The sequence below is a fragment of the Adiantum capillus-veneris genome, chromosome 9 (genome assembly GCF_014529385.1).
Source record: "Adiantum capillus-veneris isolate H3 chromosome 9, ASM1452938v2, whole genome shotgun sequence".
Taxonomy (NCBI): Eukaryota; Viridiplantae; Streptophyta; class Polypodiopsida; order Polypodiales; family Pteridaceae; genus Adiantum; species Adiantum capillus-veneris.
Window position 1 is genome coordinate 12,897,550 of NC_140939.1, and position 19,552 is coordinate 12,917,101.

Genomic DNA, 19,552 nt, shown 5'->3' on the forward strand with positions numbered 1-19,552 from the left:
GTGAGTACCCGTGGAGTCTCTTGTACTTTGCACACAAATTAATATAAAAAGAAATACCGAAAGGGGTACCAGTTTTTGGGGCCAATACCTCTTGGGACAGAACTACGGGACCGTTTCGTCTTTGTGAACTGTTCTGAAGTGCTCTGCTGTGTCGCGGTGGAATCTTGACTTGGGGTGTCCAAAGTTTGTTACATCTTGATTGGCGACAACATGGAAATGCAGAGCAACGAAATCTGGTGATATTCGATAGTAGCAATGAGACAATTTGGCAGAGCTTTGAGCACCCAAGTGATTGCCTCTTGCAAGGGCAAAGGCTGAGGATGGGAATGAAATTGATGAGCAGCAACAGTAGGTATAAGGCAGAAATGCAAGCAGGGAGGCTTGTATACTACCAAGTCTATACCAACCCTTGGCCCTTGGTCTATTGAATTTATCTGCCAATAAGACTGTGAATAACTACCTTGAGGACACCGTGGGTGTATGTACTTGCATTGGACAAAAGTGCGCCTGTGAACCTTACATCGTCTCTCGCTTCTCCAAGCTGTGCAACTCTCAATGAGTCCCTAGTCTATGTTGAGGTTGATGGAGATCAGGTTGTGATTCGATTAATGCTCAGCCCAATGGATGTGATGAGGTTGGATAGTGATGGTGTGGTGCGAGTGCATAGTAGAGGGCAGCATCCCTGTAAGAGTGTTCTTGGAACACACACACACACACACATACCCTAACCTGGTATAGCATACAGATCTAACCTGCCCAACCTGGAAAGAATGTCTCCTCAGAGCTTAGGCCTCTGAAACGCAAGCATTTGAGAAGGCCTAGGTAGCAGGAGAACTCAGAGAGAGGAGCAATGGAGGGATAGCACCTGTCAAATCTGCTGTGGTTAAGATCCGGCCCTCGTAGCGTCCAGGAGCAGCCACAGATATGAGGTGAAAGGTACATCATCACTCTACTTTTTCAATTCACATTATTCCATTGTGAAGCACTCGAGGCGAACAAGTTTAGAATCGTGCACACATACACCCTGTAGCAAGCAGCAAAGGTAGAATATAAAAACCAATGGTGCTGGAGGTTGCGAAGAGCTGTGCCCATTGCTCAAATGAAATTGTAGGTGAAGCGTGCAGATGCAGGTGAGATTGCCAAGTTGTGGCAATGAAAAGTCATACTACACTGTTAGACTGGTTGCCACAACTGGGGACCTCACCCTCAAATCTTTTGTCTTCTAACGGTCGGATCCATATCTGGGGAGATCTGTTGCTGCTCCTCAACGCTCCGAGTGCCGGATCTAAACCACAGCAGATTGACAGGTATCACTCATCTCTTTGAGCTCTCATGCTACTAGCTTGACAAGCTTCAATCCTTGTGCTTCGGAGACACAAGCTCTCAAGGAGCTATTCCTTGCGGCTTGGGCAGCTGTACTAATGCTAGATCTGCATGCTAAATGTGTGTGTGTGTGTGTGTGTGTGTGAGAGAGAGAGAGAGAGAGAGAGAGAGAGAGAGAGAGAGAGAGAGAGAGAGTGAGTACGCTAAATCTGGTTGCTGTGCATGTATGGAAAGACCCTGTCGATTCACGTGGGTGTCTGCAAAACTGCATGGAATTTTGAGAAAGCTACCAGTCTTTCAGGTTAATTGTGCCAAAACATGACCATAGCGGTGTCTCTTTGTCCATTTGGCAAGGAGGAACTATGTCTGGCTCATCATCAATTGTTTAGTTCTTCTGGTAGACTCCCTTGGGGGGAACTTTGTCTTCAACCCTTGGCACAAAGCTTCGTTGTGTTGAGCTTCTGCTGAATGGCTTTACTTCCAAAGAAAGAAGATCATGAAGCTGGATCATCTGGAGATGGGTAGCTTGTCCCTCATTTTCCTTCTGGGAGTTCAAGCTACTTTGCAGCTTTGGCAACGGGGTTGTTGGTCCCTGGGACTTGGTTGTTTCTGAGTTGTCATGTTGGCAAAGTGCAACTTCGGACTTGGAAGGTCTAATCTTGCAATCAGACATCGCTTTATCTCTCACACCCAACCAAGCAGCCTTGCCACTATGTTGAAAATGCATTATCTGTTCTTCTTCTACAATTGTATGTGTAGGGACTTGATGCGCCGGCTAGCAGAGTGGGTGATGGTGGAAGAGATGGATCTATCCTAAAACTGCTTTGTGAGCACCATACCAGAGAATGGAAATGTTGAGACACTCATCTCAATCTGTCTTGCCAGGGAGATTCCACTGCAGCCAGGGTAGAGGAGCCAGCTATGAGACATGCTCCAATTGGGAAATGTACCCGCCCAGTGTTAGAAAAAAACCGGGGTCTAGTGTATTTTAACCGGCTGAAATTATATAATCCCGGTTAGATTTTGAGCTTGTTTTTAAGAAAACCGGCAAATTTACACAAGTTTTAGTGTAATTACCGGCAAAAGCTTCAAATTTTGACCTAAAAACCAGGAGAATTTCAAGTTTCCCCTTATTTTGATCGGTTAGGAAAAACGTATTTTTCTAGCCCTGTGTAACCCGCCCCCTATTTATAGACAAAAATTTGAATATTCTTGGAATATTGCTTACGTAATCACTTTGTGATTTGGTGTAAAAAGTGTACCATTAGATAATGGGTCTTGACTGTCTCAATGCCTCTTGAAGCCTCAAAAGTTGAATTTCCTTAAACAGAGCGTTCACATTTTTTTGTCATGCCAACTATTACTATTTTTTAATGGAGTGTCTCTAAATTGGCTCCTCTGATTTTCCTAAGGAAGGGGTGCTGCCCTCAACTTTGATCCCTTTTATGGCTTTGCCGTATAATGAGCAGGGATAATCCATGTCTTCAAGCTGTTAGGGTGAAAGAAATCAATTTTCTCTTTCAGAATAATGGCAGCAGGGTAAAGTGGCCAATAAGGGTAGGGGGAGGAGCACTACGGGATGTTTGGTGGAGTGGATAGCTTGTATGAGGGCGCATCTGGACCATGAGATGTTGTGATCAAGCCTTGTTGGCGAAAAGGCCCTCTTCTCCCCCTACCCCGTCACGAAATCCGCCCTCGTTTTTGTTACACTGCAAAACAATATCGCCGTTGTTCGCACTGTATATGCCATTTTTTTCATTGATTTTTTTATTGTGTATAGCGGACGACGGAGATCTTCCGATTGCGCCTCTTCATGCAGGAAATGGTGCAGTACATATGCATAATTTTGTCGCACACCTTAAGTGGCACTCTACTGGCCCCTTTACCCTAGCAAACCTTACTTGTAATTTTCTTTGCGGATTGTAATATGGAAGGTCCCACATCAAGTGTGCTGACTTAAAGCTTGGGGAATCGAAGGCTTGCTAACAAGGCTCGGGAAAAGGTAGGTTCGCTTTATTCAAAACCTATTCAAATCAAAAAATGGCCACCTCAAATATTTGCAAGAAGGATTTGAGGCCGGTTCAAAATTTAAAGTTTTTAGTTAGAAAAGTTTTAATTTATGTAGTTCTAAAATATGGCTTTCTCCTTCTCATATAGGGGTGAAAAGGATTCAAAGATGGCTACATAAAATTATTTTCTCGAGCCTTGCTTGATAATCGTTTGCAACATCTCATCATGACTTTCCATTTGTGACATCACAAAATGAAATCCATGTAAAGCTTGGTTCTTAAGAGAAGCATGCATAATGACATGGGCCTTTCTTGCACAATTGATGGAGATAGATCCAAGTTTTTCTACTCCCCTTTGCATAGCCTACGGGCATCCATCAATGAAGATTTTTATCAGGTAGCTAGCAAGCAAAGTACATACCTTCAACACGCAAGCATAGTTGATTGCCATTTGGAGAGTAGATTTGGCTTTGCACTCTTAGAGAACAACCTAGAGCAATCCAAGAGATGATGTTTCGGACGGGCTACATGTCAATCAAAGCATTGTCGAGCACAATACAATTTTTCCAAGGGTACATTACACTCGTTCAAAACAGCCCAGAGCTTGCTATTAGTGTAAAGGATCTCTGATCCATCACTCACCTGCTCCTTGTTGAAGGAAGGCTTTGAGAATACCCTACGCTTTCATGCATAGTGACATGAACCTTGATCGCACAGCAAATCGAGATAGATCAAAGGTTTTGTACTCCCCATCTCTTATTCAAGCAAACAGTCACAAGAAAATTTAGAAATTTTCTCATGTAGGAAAAGGGAGCCTTTTTCAGTGTTTTTCATATATTGCATAACATCATGAGCTTCTGTGAGGGAGGCACGGCATACCCAGCTAGGTACGATTGAGGGTAGGGGACCGCCTGTCCAAAGCTTCTTGTGAGTTTGGACTACACACAACGCTAAGAGATATGGAATGACGCATGAAGAAAGTTTGGAACATTCAATTTTCTATATGCCCCTCTTATGGAGCTTCTCCATCATGCTTTGCTTACCCTTCGACAAAAAGGGGATCCTATTTGGAGAATGCATGGATTGGATGCCCTACTTTGGAATTGTTGTAGAGGGCACATACTATGGTCTTTGGGAGTCATGTTGTTCACCTAATCCCCCATTTTCAAGCTCACTTGTTTCCCATAGCCTAGACAAAACTAAGTGAGGCATCTCTCCAATTCTAAAGGATGACATCCTAAGGTCATTGAGAACTTGTGCTTTCAAAAGAGGAGAAAAATTACATAATGCCACACACACTCAAGATGCAATGTGAATAGCCTAAGTTCCTAATGCATCCAATGACAACAGCCTAAAGGTTGTTTTCTCTACCCATGTTACCTTTTTTAATGACCCTTGGCTAACAGTCTGGCCAGAATTTGTATCATCTTGCACGGTCCCACATGATCAAATCGTAAGCCTCACTGATCACATTTGACCATCTACGTCTTTGTGAAGTGTCTTGCCTCAGAAGAGGTGTTTGACAAAGAATAAGAAGAAAAATCAAAGGTATCAATTTATGCATATGTGCAATAGGAAAGAAATTTAAAAGAAACCACTCATAGAGTTGGGATGTTTTGCACAAAAAGCTCAACCCTTCTTTCACTATTGTGCATTTGGATGAATTGCAAGGCCTGTGGAAAGTGTGACGGGTTTTAGGATTAGGGTTTTTGCATCGAGGTCATAGACACATCCATCCGATGCGTTCGTTTGGCCCACCTGAGATTCATTCTCCCTAGGAAGGTAGTCCATGCGAATCCCTCGGTCAAAGCCAAAATTTTGTGTGCCATGATTAGTTTTCTATAGGTGGTAGTTGCATGTCATCTGCGTGATGGTTAGAGATCTGAGGGGCTTTCAGGTCTTAAACTAACATTAAGTGAGTTTTGCAGTGACCGGCCGAGAGGCCTAGAACTTAGAAGAAGACAAATTCCCAACTTAAGGAGGTCTACCGAGGGGCCTAACCTAATAAAAGAAGACATCCGCGCTGCATAGCCCTGCGAAGCAAGTTTTCTCTCAACTCTCAACGACCCCTTAAGCTATATTTGCAGCACGGCCATGCCTACGTGTTGGCTCTTTACACCACACCGCCAATGTTATTGGTGGAGTACCTGACTGAAGCTTCAACCACGTAAGATCTGTCATCAAGCATGGGAAATGAGAGTGTGTGTGTGTGTGTGTGTGAGAGAGAGAGAGAGAGAGAGCGGCAGGCCACGATGTTGTCGAAGCAAGGTGGTAAAGCCAAACCCTTGAAGGCAGAAAAAAGAATATGACAAGAATGAGGAGTTTTTACATAAAAAAAGGACCTGAAGGCCAAATAAGCTGGTACGGGGCACCTTGCACCTTTACCTTACCGATGCAGGCTTGAAGAAAAGTGGCCATGGCGGAAAGAAATGTTATTATTGAAAGTAGTTTTGATGGCACTCCTTTTTGGCTTCCTAAAAGAAGCCTTAGAGGAGACTTGAGTTACGCATACTTTCAATGTTTTCAGCGATGATTGAGGCTTTTTTTTTTTTCAAAACTCACAATTGTAAGCGAATTATATTGATCATCCCACAAGGCCTTGTCATGCTCGTGTTGAGCCACGACATCCTCCAGGGACCATAATTACATCGTCTATCTAAGTAGCCACCCCTAACGACTCGTCCCCTTATCCTCGATACACAAGGTCAATTACCATGTTCTTGTGAGATCTTCTATTTACCAATGTCCAAGATTTTCCCCCTTCCTAGGCATTCCATTTGCTGACAACAAGGCACAGGTAGTCCTAAACCAATCCTCCGAGTTTTGCTTGCATCCGAGCGTCCATATTAGCACTTTGCTTTCTTGTATAATTTCTGCGAAGCTTGCCACCTTAGAACCTCCTTCAAACACACGACGGTTCCTTGCCTGCCATACATTATGTAAGAAGAAGTACCTGACGATTTGAGTGCTGATGAGGAGGGCAGGACTACTTGAATTCTTACCTCCAAGGAATAGACCACTTTTGAAAAAACCAATTTTTCATGTTCTTTGGACCTACTTGCATATTTTCCCTGCGAGGCCTTTGATAGTTGGGCATTCCATGAATAGGTGGGCCAGATCTTCCCAAGCCAACCTGCACCCCAAGCATCGATCTGACCCAATCCCTCTAACCTGAATCTTCACCCCCGTTGGTAGAGCACCCCAAATTACCTTCCATAAAAATACCTTCATGTGCTGCGAAACCTTTGGCTTCCATCTGTTCTCCATTACTTGCTCCCACCTTTCCTCCGACCATTGTTTTTTCCATATCTGTTAAGGGGGCTAGACGAATTCTTCTTATGCATCATTGCATGATAAATGCCTTTAGGATGGCGTTTCCATAGGAGACTGCTTCCGGGCCATTTCCAGGCATTCCAGTCAAACTCTGAATCACAGATTGACATCACTATATTGTCAAGCTCTTTCATCACTTTGTTGACAAGCAAGACCTCCAAGCTATTAAGTTGGTACTGGGTAACGAAAAGGTCAATGGTTTTTCAGCTCTTGCTCACTGTCCTGAAAGTGCTTAAGTCGATTTAGACTCTTATTATTTAGCTTCATGGCTGTTTCTATCCAATAGGGATTTTGTGGCGGATCTACAACTTTGGAGAGCTAGGGGGACCAAAATGGAGTTCTTGAAGTATCTGGTTTCTTCCCCCCACTTTAAGACTCCTATTGCTCTATTGCATTTTCTTACCAATTCTCTTGAGCTGCCCCCCAGTCTTAGGGTAGACCACGTCGGGGCTAGTAGTTTGTCATGAACCTCTACCCCTCTCCACTTTCCATCTTTCGAGCCAAGTTTCGCTGCTTCTATCATATCTCTGATCATGACAACCCAATCTTGATCCTGTTTAGCCAAGGAGACAACAAATTTGGCGCAACAAGCTTTTACATGGGCCACAGGGTTGAGAATTCCGAGGCCTCCGTGATTCACCGACCGAGCAACTGATTCCCAACTGGCCCATTGCCATGGCTTGGAAGATTTCGTGTTGTTTTTTCATAAAAACCTTTTTACTGGTTTTAAGAACTCTTTCCAGTGACACTTTGCCATCTTGAGAAGCGGGCTAGTGAAGGCAATATAGGGGATCATAAAGGCATTAATCACTTTTATCCGACTTGGGAATGGGAGAAGAGCATACTCCCACCTACTCATTTTTGTTTTCATTTTTTCAAGCACCCACTCAAATCTTTGCTTGTGAGTTACGTCCATCCCCAAGGGGGCTCCCAGATGTCTGAAGATATTCCCTTTTGTGACAATCTCCCCCGACTAGTCAAAAGGGTTAAATGTCACGTGACACATCCAACCCTATGTGTCCGTAGACAAGCTATAGCATGATCAAGGTTCAGTCAGTCCAATCAAGTCTAGATTAGAAGCGATCTGGCACTTTTGTGAGTCTATTCGTAGACCGTGCATGCCTAGTCACTTAGTGTAGATGCATATCCTCTGGTTGCACACAACATGATCATCAGTATTCCCTTCAGAATCCATCAGATTCAGTTAGGGGAATTTTCGAGTGCATTTAGCCTATTTTTCCTATTTTTGACATTTTTCACTTATTAATTTGAGTTACTTCCCAACAAAAGTAGGTAGGGCAATTTTGCTAAGTTAATATATAAGCAAACCCAAGTTAGCACTTTCTAGCAGAAGAGGCAGCAGGAGCACATGCTCAACAGGCACCTTCTTAGCAGAATCCCAACAGTACCCCCCAGCGTTTTTGGTCCTCTTCATCGCCAAGACCTCACTCAGCCTACCGTTTTCAGTTTCCCCCATCAACCAAACCCCGATGGTTGCAGATTTGCTTCATCGCCAATCTCCCCATGACCTTGGCGTTTTCAACCCTGCAACATCACCAACAATCCCAGATGGTCCAACGTTTTCACTAACGCTAGCAGTCAGCCCAGTGTTTTTGGTTTTCAGCCCTTATCGAAGCAGATGAGCAGCTTTTTCAAGAGTTAAGATTTGCAGCAGATTCAGCCCTAGTTGGTTGCAGAAGACCCCCATTTTCAGCCCTCGAAAACGCAGCCAAAACAGTCATTTTCAGCCACCCAAAACAGCCCAAAGATTAGTAGATTTTCAGCAGATAGAAGACCACAGATTTCAGCCCTAACGTCGTCGTCGTCATCACCGCCGTCGTCACCGACATAGTCCCAGATTGCATCAGTGCATTTCATCCGCATTGTACCACTTTGTGCAATCATAAGTAGACCACTCTCGCCGACGAGAGTGGGGCCTTCGGAGGAGGGTTTTACAACATCTCTGGTGTCGTATCTCTCTTCTCTCTCTATCTCTCAGTCTCATACACTCGCACGCACAGTGTCCATTCACTTTGTTTGTAATCATAGCACTTTCCATTAAGAACGGAAGGCTCTCCCTTCCATAAGAACTAAAAGGAACCTTGAGCACAGTTTGGAGCACTCATCTTGAGCAAAGCGCAAACAATCATTCCGCTGCACCTAACATTAAAGGAGTCATTTTCCGACAGGGAGATCAGCCTTGACTTCTCTATATTACACTGGGACCCCGAAGCTACTGAGAATATTTGTACAATCTCCAGAGCTTTCCTGATAACCTGGGGGCACGCCTTCAAGAAGAGGAGAGAATTGCCTGCAAGTAGTTGGCTATTTCTTGGTAAAGCCAGGCCTTTCAACTCCCCTCGTTCTGCACTAGCTTTGAGCATCGTGATTAAAGGATGTGATCCTATGGCAAAAAGCAGGGGGGCTAGAGGGCATCCCTGCTTAATAGACCTTTTGACCTCAAAAGAGCCCACAATTCTATCGTTAAATAGGACTGGCTTCCAGGCCCCAGGACACGTACCAAACGACATAGGCAAGGCCCAAAGCCCAGAGCTTCCATGACGGCTTCTATATATGTCCATGTTATTCTGTCATAAGCCTTATCAAGGTCCAACTGCAGAAGAATGCACTCTTGCTTTGTGAAAGTTGCCTATTCGATGCCCACCATTGCTTCCAAGATGTTATCGTAAATGGACCTTCCTTTGATGAACCCATGTTGATGGGGAGAGATGATCTTGGTTAGTAAGGGGGCTAGTCTGAGGGCTACTGCTTTAGCAATAATTTTGTAGGCCACCGACATCATCGTTATAGAGCGCCAATGTTTCAGTTGAGAACAACAAATCTGTTTTGGGATGGGTTTGATAAGCCCTCTCTTTACACTTATCTCCAACGACCCTTCAACAATGGCTTTGTTGGCCAACCTTGTGACTGGGACCTTGAGATCATTCTAAACTTCTCTAAAGAATTCCACCGTCATCCCATCCCAACCAGGGGACTTTTCCTTGCCAAGGGCTTGCAATGCTAGTGAACATTCATCTTCGGAAAATGCCCCTTCCAAGCTATTAGCTTCTGAGTGGGGAGTCTCCTTCTTGACACTCTGAAGTAAGGTACCTCTAGCTTCTTCCACTTCCTGGGACTGGATCTTTGGCCGTCCAATGATTTGACTAAGATAGCTCAACATTAGACCATCCATCTCATCTTGGTTATGAACTACTATCCCTTTCTCATCATAGAACGAGCAGACATGGCCCCGACTCTTCTTGATTTTTAAAGCCCTAAAAAACTAAGCTTGATTAGAGGCTTCAGGTTGTAGGAAAGTCTCCTTGGAGAGAAGCCTTGCCTTTTTGATATCGTTCAGGTACTCATTAGCAAGGTTAGATTTGGCTTCGAGCCATCTTTTGTGCTCATCCTCAATAGCCATTAGGGGAATTTTGAGGTCATTTTTGTGCCTTTTAGCGTGTAGAGAGAGAGTGGTCTCAACCAATGGTTGAAGAGCTTCCGTTACGGAACCTCTATTTTTGAAAACTCACAAAAAAAGCAAATAGTCTATCTTTACCGCAACTTTGAGCTGGTAAATAGCAATGTAAACAAGTAAAAGTGCAAAGGCATTTAATAGATGTCGCTTTTAGAAAGACGTACTTCTCATATTATATTGTTTTCATTTTGCACGTTGCCATCATAAAACAACGTTTGGATTATATCTCATGATCTTTTCCAGTTTTGAACCGTTTTTTGCACATTCTGCTTATTCTTCTCTTGAACTCAGACTAGACTTCTCTGCTCATTTCTTTTTTCACCATGGAATCTTCATCACGATCAAAACGACCAAGAACTTCCATTGAAGCCATTATCACTTACAACACGACTGATCAAAATGGAAAGAGTAGAATTTCTATATTCATGCCCATTGTAGTTTCTATAGACTTGTTCTCTAATGCTGAAGTCAGAAAATCTAGAACAATGTTTTCAGTGAAGACTTTAGACTCAGCAAATGTACTTGAATTTGTGGATGAGGGTTGGAACACCAAAACAGTGAATGGAATCACTTGTTATGTGCAAGCTGGCTCAATTGCTTGCAAATACATGATAGGGACACAAAACTTCATTATGTCATTTTATTACTGAAGATGGCACTATGTTGGTGGTCAGCTAACTCCACTTGATCAAGACATGGAGGACTTCATTGACAGCCCAATAGAAGACATTGATATATGGGTAAACAATGAGCATCTGTCAATTGTAAAGATAAGAGGCATGTGTAGCTTACAACAATTGAGATTGGACCTGCAAAATGATGAAATTGAACTGCCCACAACATTTTGCTTTCAAGTAAATGGTAGAAAGGTAACTATTATGCCTAAAAGTCTCTTGTTCTCTTATTGGTTCTTTATTTAACTTTGACTGTTTTTGTAGGTATCAAAAAGGAATGAAAACAGGCTACAGTGCAAGGACATCTTGGATGGCATTGTACATTTGGTGCCTTAAACATCCTTCAAGGCAATTTTGTAACACATGCCCTGCGAGGATCTTATTTTGTATCACATGACCTACAAGGATCTTATTTTGTATCACATGATTTAAAAGGATCTTTATTTTGTTATTGAAATGCAACTTTTTCAAACATCCAATGATTTGATTTTGTAACAGAGTCTTAAAACAAGTATTCAATTTCAAATATTTGCACTTACATACAAGGGTCCATACAAGGGCCAATTGGTTACAAGTGGGCTATAGAATAGACAATTGGATACAATAGAGAACTGAGAAGCTTGATACAAGTGGGCTACAATAAGCTAGAATAGTTTTTTGGCAGGAGTTTTCCTGTCCCTAGGGGACTTCCTTAATGGGGTTGGTGCTTTTGCAGGAGATTTTCTTTTTGAAGTGGGCTTGACTGGAGGGCTTGAAGGCTGCTTCCTCTTTCTCTTATCATCCATCTCTTCACTTGCCTTTTCCTGCTCACCACTCTCTTCTTCATCTTCCAGCTTTGCTTTCCCCTTCTCTTCAACATCATCATCTTCAAATACCTCTTGCAGTTCTCCATTTGCTTCAATCATATACTTGATAATCCTTGCTCTTGTCAACCATAGCACTCTCTGTTGATCTATACAAGGCAATAGAAAGCAAGTTTTAGGAACAATAAAATGAGAAAAAATACAGCTGGCAAATATGAAATATGCTATACTTCTATATCCTGATTGTCATTGCAGTATATGAAGTCCAAGAGGAGCTTGGCATTTGTCAATACCCTCCATCCACATGAATGGCTTTCAGGCTGGATTGGAACCTGCAATTCATTACATGTATTTTTGGGAAAAAATCTTTGAGGATAATCCATTGAAGTGAACAAAGCATAAAGAATTCCAACCTTCACCACTACAAAATGGATGTCATTCAGCATCTATAAATCTTATAGTAGCACTATCCAAAATTCTTTATAAATGAGGTTCTGCTTTACTAAAAGTATGTGCTTATGGTTTACAAAATGTGTCTGCTGCTATACTTACAATTTTGCTTGACCATGTACTCCAGCAAGAGAATTGACAAAGTAGCATTTTCTTTTCACAATATCAATTGCAATTAAACTCCAATGTGAGCTATAAAAACAAGCCTCAGTTAGCCTTCTAACGTGAATTAGCAAATTCTCTTCACAAGGTGTAGGTAGAAAACTTACCTCTCATGATAAGGAATCAAGAAAAATTCACAGATTTCCAAGTCCACATGAGTCAACCACTTTGTGAGCTCTCTAATGTTTGTCTCTGTCCTGAGAAATTGGGAGATAGCAGGGTCTAAAATCTCCACCTTTTGTTGAAGGTCTGGCTCATATGAATGCATCATTAACTTGGTAAAGAGTTCTTGTTATATAAAGAGTTCTTGCTATAAACAAAAATACAGAGGAAAACAAAAACAACCTAAGGCATGTGATAAGGAGTGGAGAATTCATCTCCTTGGTCCAGTCCTTGAGAATTTCCAAGGTCTCAGAGTCAAGTGAATTGTAATCCTCCCTAGGATCCTCCCCACTGAATAGAGTGACAACAAAACCAGTAGGATTGACACTCCTCAAGAGGGGCACTGGCTGAGGTTCCAACAGGTCAAGCTCCTTTCTCTCTGCAATTTCCTTGTCTTACTTGGCTCTCTTTTTCCTTTCCTTTTCCTCTTCTTCAGTAATATCAAAAACTCCTACTTCAGGCTCCTTGGGCTTCCTCCATGGAGGAATGTTGAGAATATTGAATGCCTTTATATCATGCATAGGGACAGGCTCCAAAATTTTTGAAAACCTGTATGTCAGCCTCCTAAGAGTGATCATGTCTTTGTCCATCAGAGTAATCCTATGGGCATGAGCTGCACAAATATAGGCATCTTGGAAAATCTCAATCATAAAGTCCTCAGAAGCCTCTTGGATACATGCCAATGCAGTACTAGTCCACCTCATGGAAATCTTATACTCCTCTACAACTTGTCTGCACAGTCTCTGGAAGGGCAGTTTGGGAATTGCAAGATTGATGGCCTTTATGGCCCTCCTTATCTCTCTTAGACATTTGACCCCTTGCTTGAACTTTCTCTTTGTAAGGAGAGGCTTAAGCTGCACAGGCTTGGAAGCTTTCCTCTGATGTGTATCTTTCCTTTTGCTTGTTTTAGGGTCGGGTAGAGAAGAATCCTTCCTCTGAGATTTGGTCTTCTTTGTGCCAGCAGAGGTTGGTTTTCCAGGATCTTTAGAAGTGGATGGTTGGTTTGGTAAAGTACTAGCTGAAGCTTTGCTAGGCTTAGGAATCTCTTCTTCATCTTTGGATAGAGGCTCATCAACTTTCCTTGCAGTCTTCTTGGTCCTTGCCATCTTCAAAAGGAATAGGAATGATTGTTGCACAACAAACAACAAACATTAGTAACAAAAAACAAACATTTTTTTCCTATTATGACACCCCGTGCGGGATAACCATAGCATTGGAAGTTTCCACCTTCCAAGCGGCTCGCGACCGAGTGACACCCCGTAGGCGAAATAGCAAAGCGAGGAAAAAGTTCACACATACAAAGATCGCGCACGGGGTGACGGGGTGACGATTGTTCTTCTTGGTCCTTGCCATCTTCAAAAGGAATAGGAATGATTGCTGCACAACAAACAACAAACATTAGTAACAAACAACAAACATTAGTAACAAACAACAAACATTTTTTTCCTATTATGACACCCCGTGCGGGATAACCATAGCATTGGAAGTTTTCACCTTCCAAGCGGCTCGCGACCGAGTGACACCCCGTAGGCGAAATAGCAAAGCGAGGAAAAAGTTCACACATACAAAGATCGCGCACGGGGTGACGGGGTGACAATTGTTCCAAGTGCGGGTAAAATTGGGTTGTGAAAGCGCCGCAAGAATCGGATAATAGCGCAGCAAGAATCGGAAAAAATTGGGCAAGAATGTGCTCGATTTGAGTGCTTCTCGGGCTTGTATAGGGCGTTATGCGCAACTCCCTAGGTGCACAACTCCCTAGGCGCATACTAGCCGTTGGGCACAAACTTAGAGGCGGAAACCGCTTGGCACACCCCCCGAGGCGGCATTTTTGGCCATATAAACAACCTACCCAACCCACTTTTCCGCTCATTGTCCTTCACAAGGCTAGAAATAAAGCCTCCAAGCGACACCCCGCGACACCCCGTGCGCGAATTTTGAAGGTGTCGACCGCTTACCCAGTGACACGCCGTAAGCGAATTTATTGAGTGCCAACTCTCTCCTCACCCTCACAGCTCGCATAGCAAGTGACACAATTTGTTGTAATTCTTTCTTGCTTGCTTAGATTTACAACTTGCATACTTGTTTGTAAACCATTATTAGTTTTTTGCATTATTAAGGAAGGGTAGTTTATTGATATATTTTAGTCATAGAAGAAATATATTTCTTAATGTCATGTCTACTTCTTAATGTCTTGATGGACTTCTCTTTTCTCTTTCTCAGACATTTGTGGATTGTCCTAATGGATACAGAGGATATGCAAGAGACTGCTGATGAGAGGCTGATGTCTTTTCTTTACAAAGTTAATGAACTTGCAAGATTTCAAAGTGTCAAAGAGATTTTTAATGATGCCTTTGAGCTTCAACTACTTGTGGATGGCTTCTCCACACAAATTAGTGAATTGATAGAGATATATACAGCATTGACCAAAGATCACAGGCTTGATAATCTTGTTCATTTTCTTGATATATGCAAAGCAGGTAGCTTGGCAAGGACAGGTATTGCAAAGAAGTGTTCAAGCCTTCATCCAGACTGGAAAAAGATCATAAAGCCTTGCAAATTTCATGGTAATATGCATTGCCAGTTGGTAGAGTATGACCTTGGACTTATCATTTTCTTCAGTGTACTCCCAACACCAGAGGGCAAACAGATTCCAAAGCACATTTCTCAGGCTGAGGAGGACCAGGAGGAAGAGGAGGAAGAGGAGAGGGAGATGGAGCTCCATGAAGAGGAAGAGAAACTACAAAGCATTGAGATGTTGGACATTGCAAAATTTAAAGCAGAAAACATCACTAAAGTGGAGAATGTTGACATTGAGGATGAAGATGTTGATCCTTTGCATTGCACAACAACATTTTCCACATACAAAGTTAACAAAAAGGAATATGTTTTGCTGAATGACATTCAGCATCTTTTTGATCTAAGGGAAGTTTTGGCTGAGTGGGGATGTAATGACATAGGATTCATTGATTACTCTTCTTGCCCCTTAGCAGTCTTGGACACAGAGGCAGAAAATTTTATTGACAGCTCAAGTGTTGGAAAGCTTGTGCAGGACATTGTTCTGAGATATGAGCAACAGGGTGTACGTTTTGAAGAGGAGTTCAATGAGATCCAAAAAAGGCTTAAAATAGAGCACATGGGAGAGGAAAAGACCAGAGATTATGAAGTAAGGGCAACTAGATCCATTGATATATGGGAACCTGCCTTTTTTGAGGAGGATGAGTCTCCTAAGGTATGTTTATGACCATTTTGCTTTGTCTAATTAATGTGCCAAACAATTAACCAAGACATATTTTTGCAGATTGAAATACTGGACACAGACAAATTCCTTGGCAGGGGGAAGGGTTCCAGACCATTAAATTTAGGAAGGAACCAGAGCTTGGGACACTTTATTGGGAAGCTCAACAAAGAGACTGTCATTATATTCCATAACAAGTTTACAAGAGAACCATTGCTGCCAATGCTTGCAATTAAAGCACTTGCAAAGGTTGTTGGTTCATATCAGCTTCCTCCAGGGTTAGAGAAGTTAATATTGGTGGAAAAGGAGGAAGCCATCAGAATTTTTGGACTCTTCCATGGACTTATTGGTTCTAGAGCTGGTTATTTTGCCACAATGGCATCCTATGTGCTTGCCCACATCCTATGGGACCTCATTTCTTGATGTACCTTCAAGACCATGATCTTTGATGGCATTGTGGAGAGCTTTCCACTGGTTATACTTCACATTGGATGAACCCTTCTTGGCATTTACCTTTCCTAGTTTGCCATGAAACCCTAGGAAAGCTCTGGCCTTCACACCACCAACAAAGACCTTTCTAGGCACATTGTTTCCATTTGAAGATCTCTTCAGGTCTGTTTCAATCTTAACCTTATTGAGTTCACATTTCTAAACAGCTTGCTATAACCATCTTTGCTAATGCCTACCTTATCCATAGTATATTGCACATCCTCCTTGTCCAAGCAAGAGCTCTACAAAAATCCCTCAATGCACTGCTCCTTTGCCTTGTTAAACTTCTTCTCTGTGAAAATATTTTTGGCAACCTTGGGAGGTAAAACATCACAATAATGTTTAGCTACCATTTCCATGTTTGATGTAGAGTTTGGTTGTAGCAAAGTCCTAAATCAAAAGGTACAAAATTAACTGATTATTGATCTTGTCCAAATGACACCAACAAAATAAACAAACAGTGATCAACTAAATTAAATCATTTAATAAAGAACAGCTGCAATAGGGTCTTAATAACAACCTAACAAAAAGATTAACAACCTAACAAAGAAAAGTAACCTACGCATATTAACAAAGAAAAGTAACCTAAGCATATTAACAAAGAATAGTAGCAACTTAACAATATAAAATAAGCATATATACCTTGCTGCTCTGATTCTCCTGCTGCAACCTCCTCCACCACGTCTCAAGGCTTCAATGTTCTTTGACTTCTTTTCTCTTTGTCTGTTTCCTAACATTGTATTCTTTCTTCTAGCTTGTTTGAGCTGAGTTTGTAGCTTTTCGTTGCTCTCTTTACATTCCTCAAGCTGTTGTTTAAGAGTATTTATCATTTGTTTGGCCAAATGATCTTCTAACTTAAGAATATCTCTCTCTACCGCAAGACTCTGTGTATAACCCAACAACCCTCTTTGACCATCACCCACAAATTTTATCAAAGATGAACAATTTGATAATGGGGGAGTGCTCTTTGTCATTGGGTCCACTGGATACAATCTTCCATCAGTCCAGAGATCAATGTGTTTTTTTTAATCTTGCCGCATTGCTTCAAATATGGACGAGGACACCTCTGCACATTTGTTTCTCTTGCGCACTGGACAATATTCTTCATTTAGCTCAATGTGTAGATGGTATAGGCTTCTCTTCTCCATGGAAGTCTATTAACAGTATTTGTTAGAGATAGTACTATAGAGAAAAGCTCTGCAGATACGAGGAAGAAGACGACACAGAAAAGGTTTGTTTCAGCAAGTGAAATTTTGAATTTTGGGCCAGAACTGACGTTTTCGTTAGTTTTGGAGGGAGTACTTTTTAGAATACTAAAGATCCTAGAAAGATTTAACAATGACATGTTTCCGCGGAGGTAAAAAGGACGCAAACTCACCTTTTTACAAACATTTCACTATTTTTTAAATAAAGTATGTATTCTCTCTCTACATCTTCTTACAGGGCACAAAAGTGACCTCAAAATTCCCCTAATGAAGCCCATTGGCGTTTATGGAGGTAAGCAATTGGGGGACGGTTATGGAGCGAGCTCAACAGAGCGAGCTTTGGAGCGAGCTTTTTTTTTTCATCCCACCACCACTACCTCCCATTGCCGCCCCTTAGCACCCATTGCCATCACCAGCTTAGCCCACCAATGGTGGTTAGTGGTGCTAGCTTACTACCACCATGTGCTGCCCCTAATCCTACAACCATAGCCCATTGCCGCCCCTGCCTCCGGTAAAGTAGCCAAGAACCTCCTCCTCCTTTTGTGTGTGTGTGTGTGTGTGTGAGCCCCTACCCTCTCCCCCCCCTCTTTCTCCCCCCCCCCCCCCCCCCCCCCCCCCCCTCTCTCTCTCTCTCTCTCTCCTCTCTCTCTCTCTCTCTCTCTCTCTCTCTCTCTCTCTCTCTGTTGGCCCCTTCCCTTCTCTCTCCACCCCCTCCCCCTCTCTCCCTCTCATGATCCCTCTAACCCATCCCCTCTACTTCCCTTCCCCCCCCCCCCCCCCCCCCCCCTCTCTCTCTCTCTCTCTCTCTCTCTCTCTCGTATGCCCCTCCCCTCCCACTTCTCTCTCTCGATCCCTCATCTTTCTCTCCCCATATTCTCCCGTTATCTCTCTCTTTCCCTCCCTCCAGATTTTCCCTCTCTCTCTCTCAGTTGTGTGTGTGGGTGTGGGTTTGCGTGTGTCAATAAAAAGAGGAAAACGGTATAACCTTTCTTAGTGTGGTAGATTGGTTATGCTATTTCCCTCTTGAATATCATGTCTTGAGTTCAACTACCATACCTTTGAGGTCTCTTGGGATAGTTTCCTATGACGTTAAAATCCTCTTTTTCTCGGGCATGTGTGTGTGGGAGTGGCTAAAAGAGGAAAACGGTAATAACCTTTCTATCACCCAAGTGTAGTAGATTGGTTATCCCATTTCCGTCTTGAATAACAAGTCTTGAGTCAACTCCCGTTGGCTGAGTTCTCTTGGGATAGTTTCCTATGATGTTAAAATCCTCTTCTTCTTCTTTCCCTGCCTCCATATCTTCTCTCTCTCTCTCTCTGTCTCTCTGTGTGTGACATTGATAAATTACCCCTTTCCAATATTTGTTGAACGCACCCTCATTGTCTCTCACAAGGAACCAAGATCACTCAGCTCACTAGAGAGGACTTGATTCAGTTAGACACTAGGAGGACATGGATACAGCCTACGTGTGTGCTTGGAATGAAGATGGTTTTCTACAGAGAGAATCTCCTTAAGCTTACAGAGGATGGTTTTGTGACCAAACCCGCCTACATGAACACTCATCTATCCCATGGATTACGATGTGTTATTGGACAGATGCGCACATCACCACTTCAATTAGAGATTGAGGCTGCCAGATTTAGAGGATTACCAAAAGAGGCTACGGTTGAGAGAGAGCAAGGTGTGGTGGAGAGAGAGAGAGAGGGGGGGGGGGGGGGGGGGGGGGGGGGGGGGGATTGTGAGAAAGAGAGGGGGGAATGCCTTCTACTTTTTTTTAAAAAAAAAGAGGGAAAGAGTGGGGGGGGAAGGGGTGCTTTAGATAAAAAGGAAAAAAGCACCCCCTTCCCCCCCACTCTTTCTCTCTTTAAAGAAAAAAAGTAGAGGGAAAGCAACCCCTTTCCCCCCACTCTTTCCCTCTTTAAAGAAAAAAAAGTAGAAGGCATTCCCCTCTCTCTCTCTCTCTCTCTCTCTCTCTCTCTCTCCCCCCACCACACCTTGCTCTCTCTCAACCATAGCCTCTTTTGGTAATCCTCTAAATTTGTCAGCGTCAATCTCTAAATTATGTGATGATGTATGCATTTGTCCAATAACACATCGTAATCCATGGGATAGATGAATGTTCATGTAGGCGGGTTTGGTCACAAAACCATACTTTGCAATCTTAAGGAGATGCTCTCTGTAGAAATCCATCTTTGTGCCAAGCACAACCATAGGCTATATCCATGTCCTCC

At 42.8% G+C, this 19,552-nt stretch overlaps 1 protein-coding gene across 3 annotated transcripts; it reads left to right on the forward strand.

Annotated features, from left to right (window-relative positions):
• The first annotated feature begins 79 nt into the window (after positions 1-79).
• Positions 80-11,282, forward strand: LOC147450143 (uncharacterized). 3 transcript variants are annotated; one of them, XM_086519457.1, is made up of 6 exons: positions 80-684; positions 889-936; positions 1,112-1,130; positions 1,278-1,307; positions 1,558-1,624; positions 1,725-2,541. In XM_086519457.1, the coding sequence occupies exons 1-6, from the start codon at positions 609-611 to the stop codon at positions 1,821-1,823; spliced, it is 339 nt and encodes a 112-aa protein (XP_086375583.1). In that variant the 5' UTR covers positions 80-608; the 3' UTR covers positions 1,824-2,541. The 3 variants fall into 3 exon arrangements, 1 of the variants encoding a protein (XP_086375583.1); XR_015189098.1 differs by lacking the exons at positions 80-684; positions 1,558-1,624; positions 1,725-2,541 and adding an exon at positions 11,079-11,282 and having other exon boundaries at positions 726-936; positions 1,112-1,307; XR_015189097.1 differs by lacking the exons at positions 80-684; positions 1,558-1,624 and having other exon boundaries at positions 726-936; positions 1,112-1,307; positions 1,625-2,541.
• The last annotated feature ends 8,270 nt before the right edge of the window (positions 11,283-19,552 follow it).

What these genes read in the sequence shown, in the direction of transcription:
- LOC147450143 (XM_086519457.1), top strand. Translation starts at nt 609, where the DNA reads ATGCTCAGCCCAATGGATGTGATGAGGTTGGATAGTGATGGTGTGGTG. An exon ending in TAGTAGAGGGCAGCATCCCT is followed by an intron (nt 685 to 888) that starts GTAAGAGTGTTC and finishes GCTGTGGTTAAG; the next exon opens with ATCCGGCCCTCGTAGCGTCC. An exon ending in AAACCACAGCAGATTGACAG is followed by an intron (nt 1,308 to 1,557) that starts GTATCACTCATC and finishes ATGTATGGAAAG; the next exon opens with ACCCTGTCGATTCACGTGGG.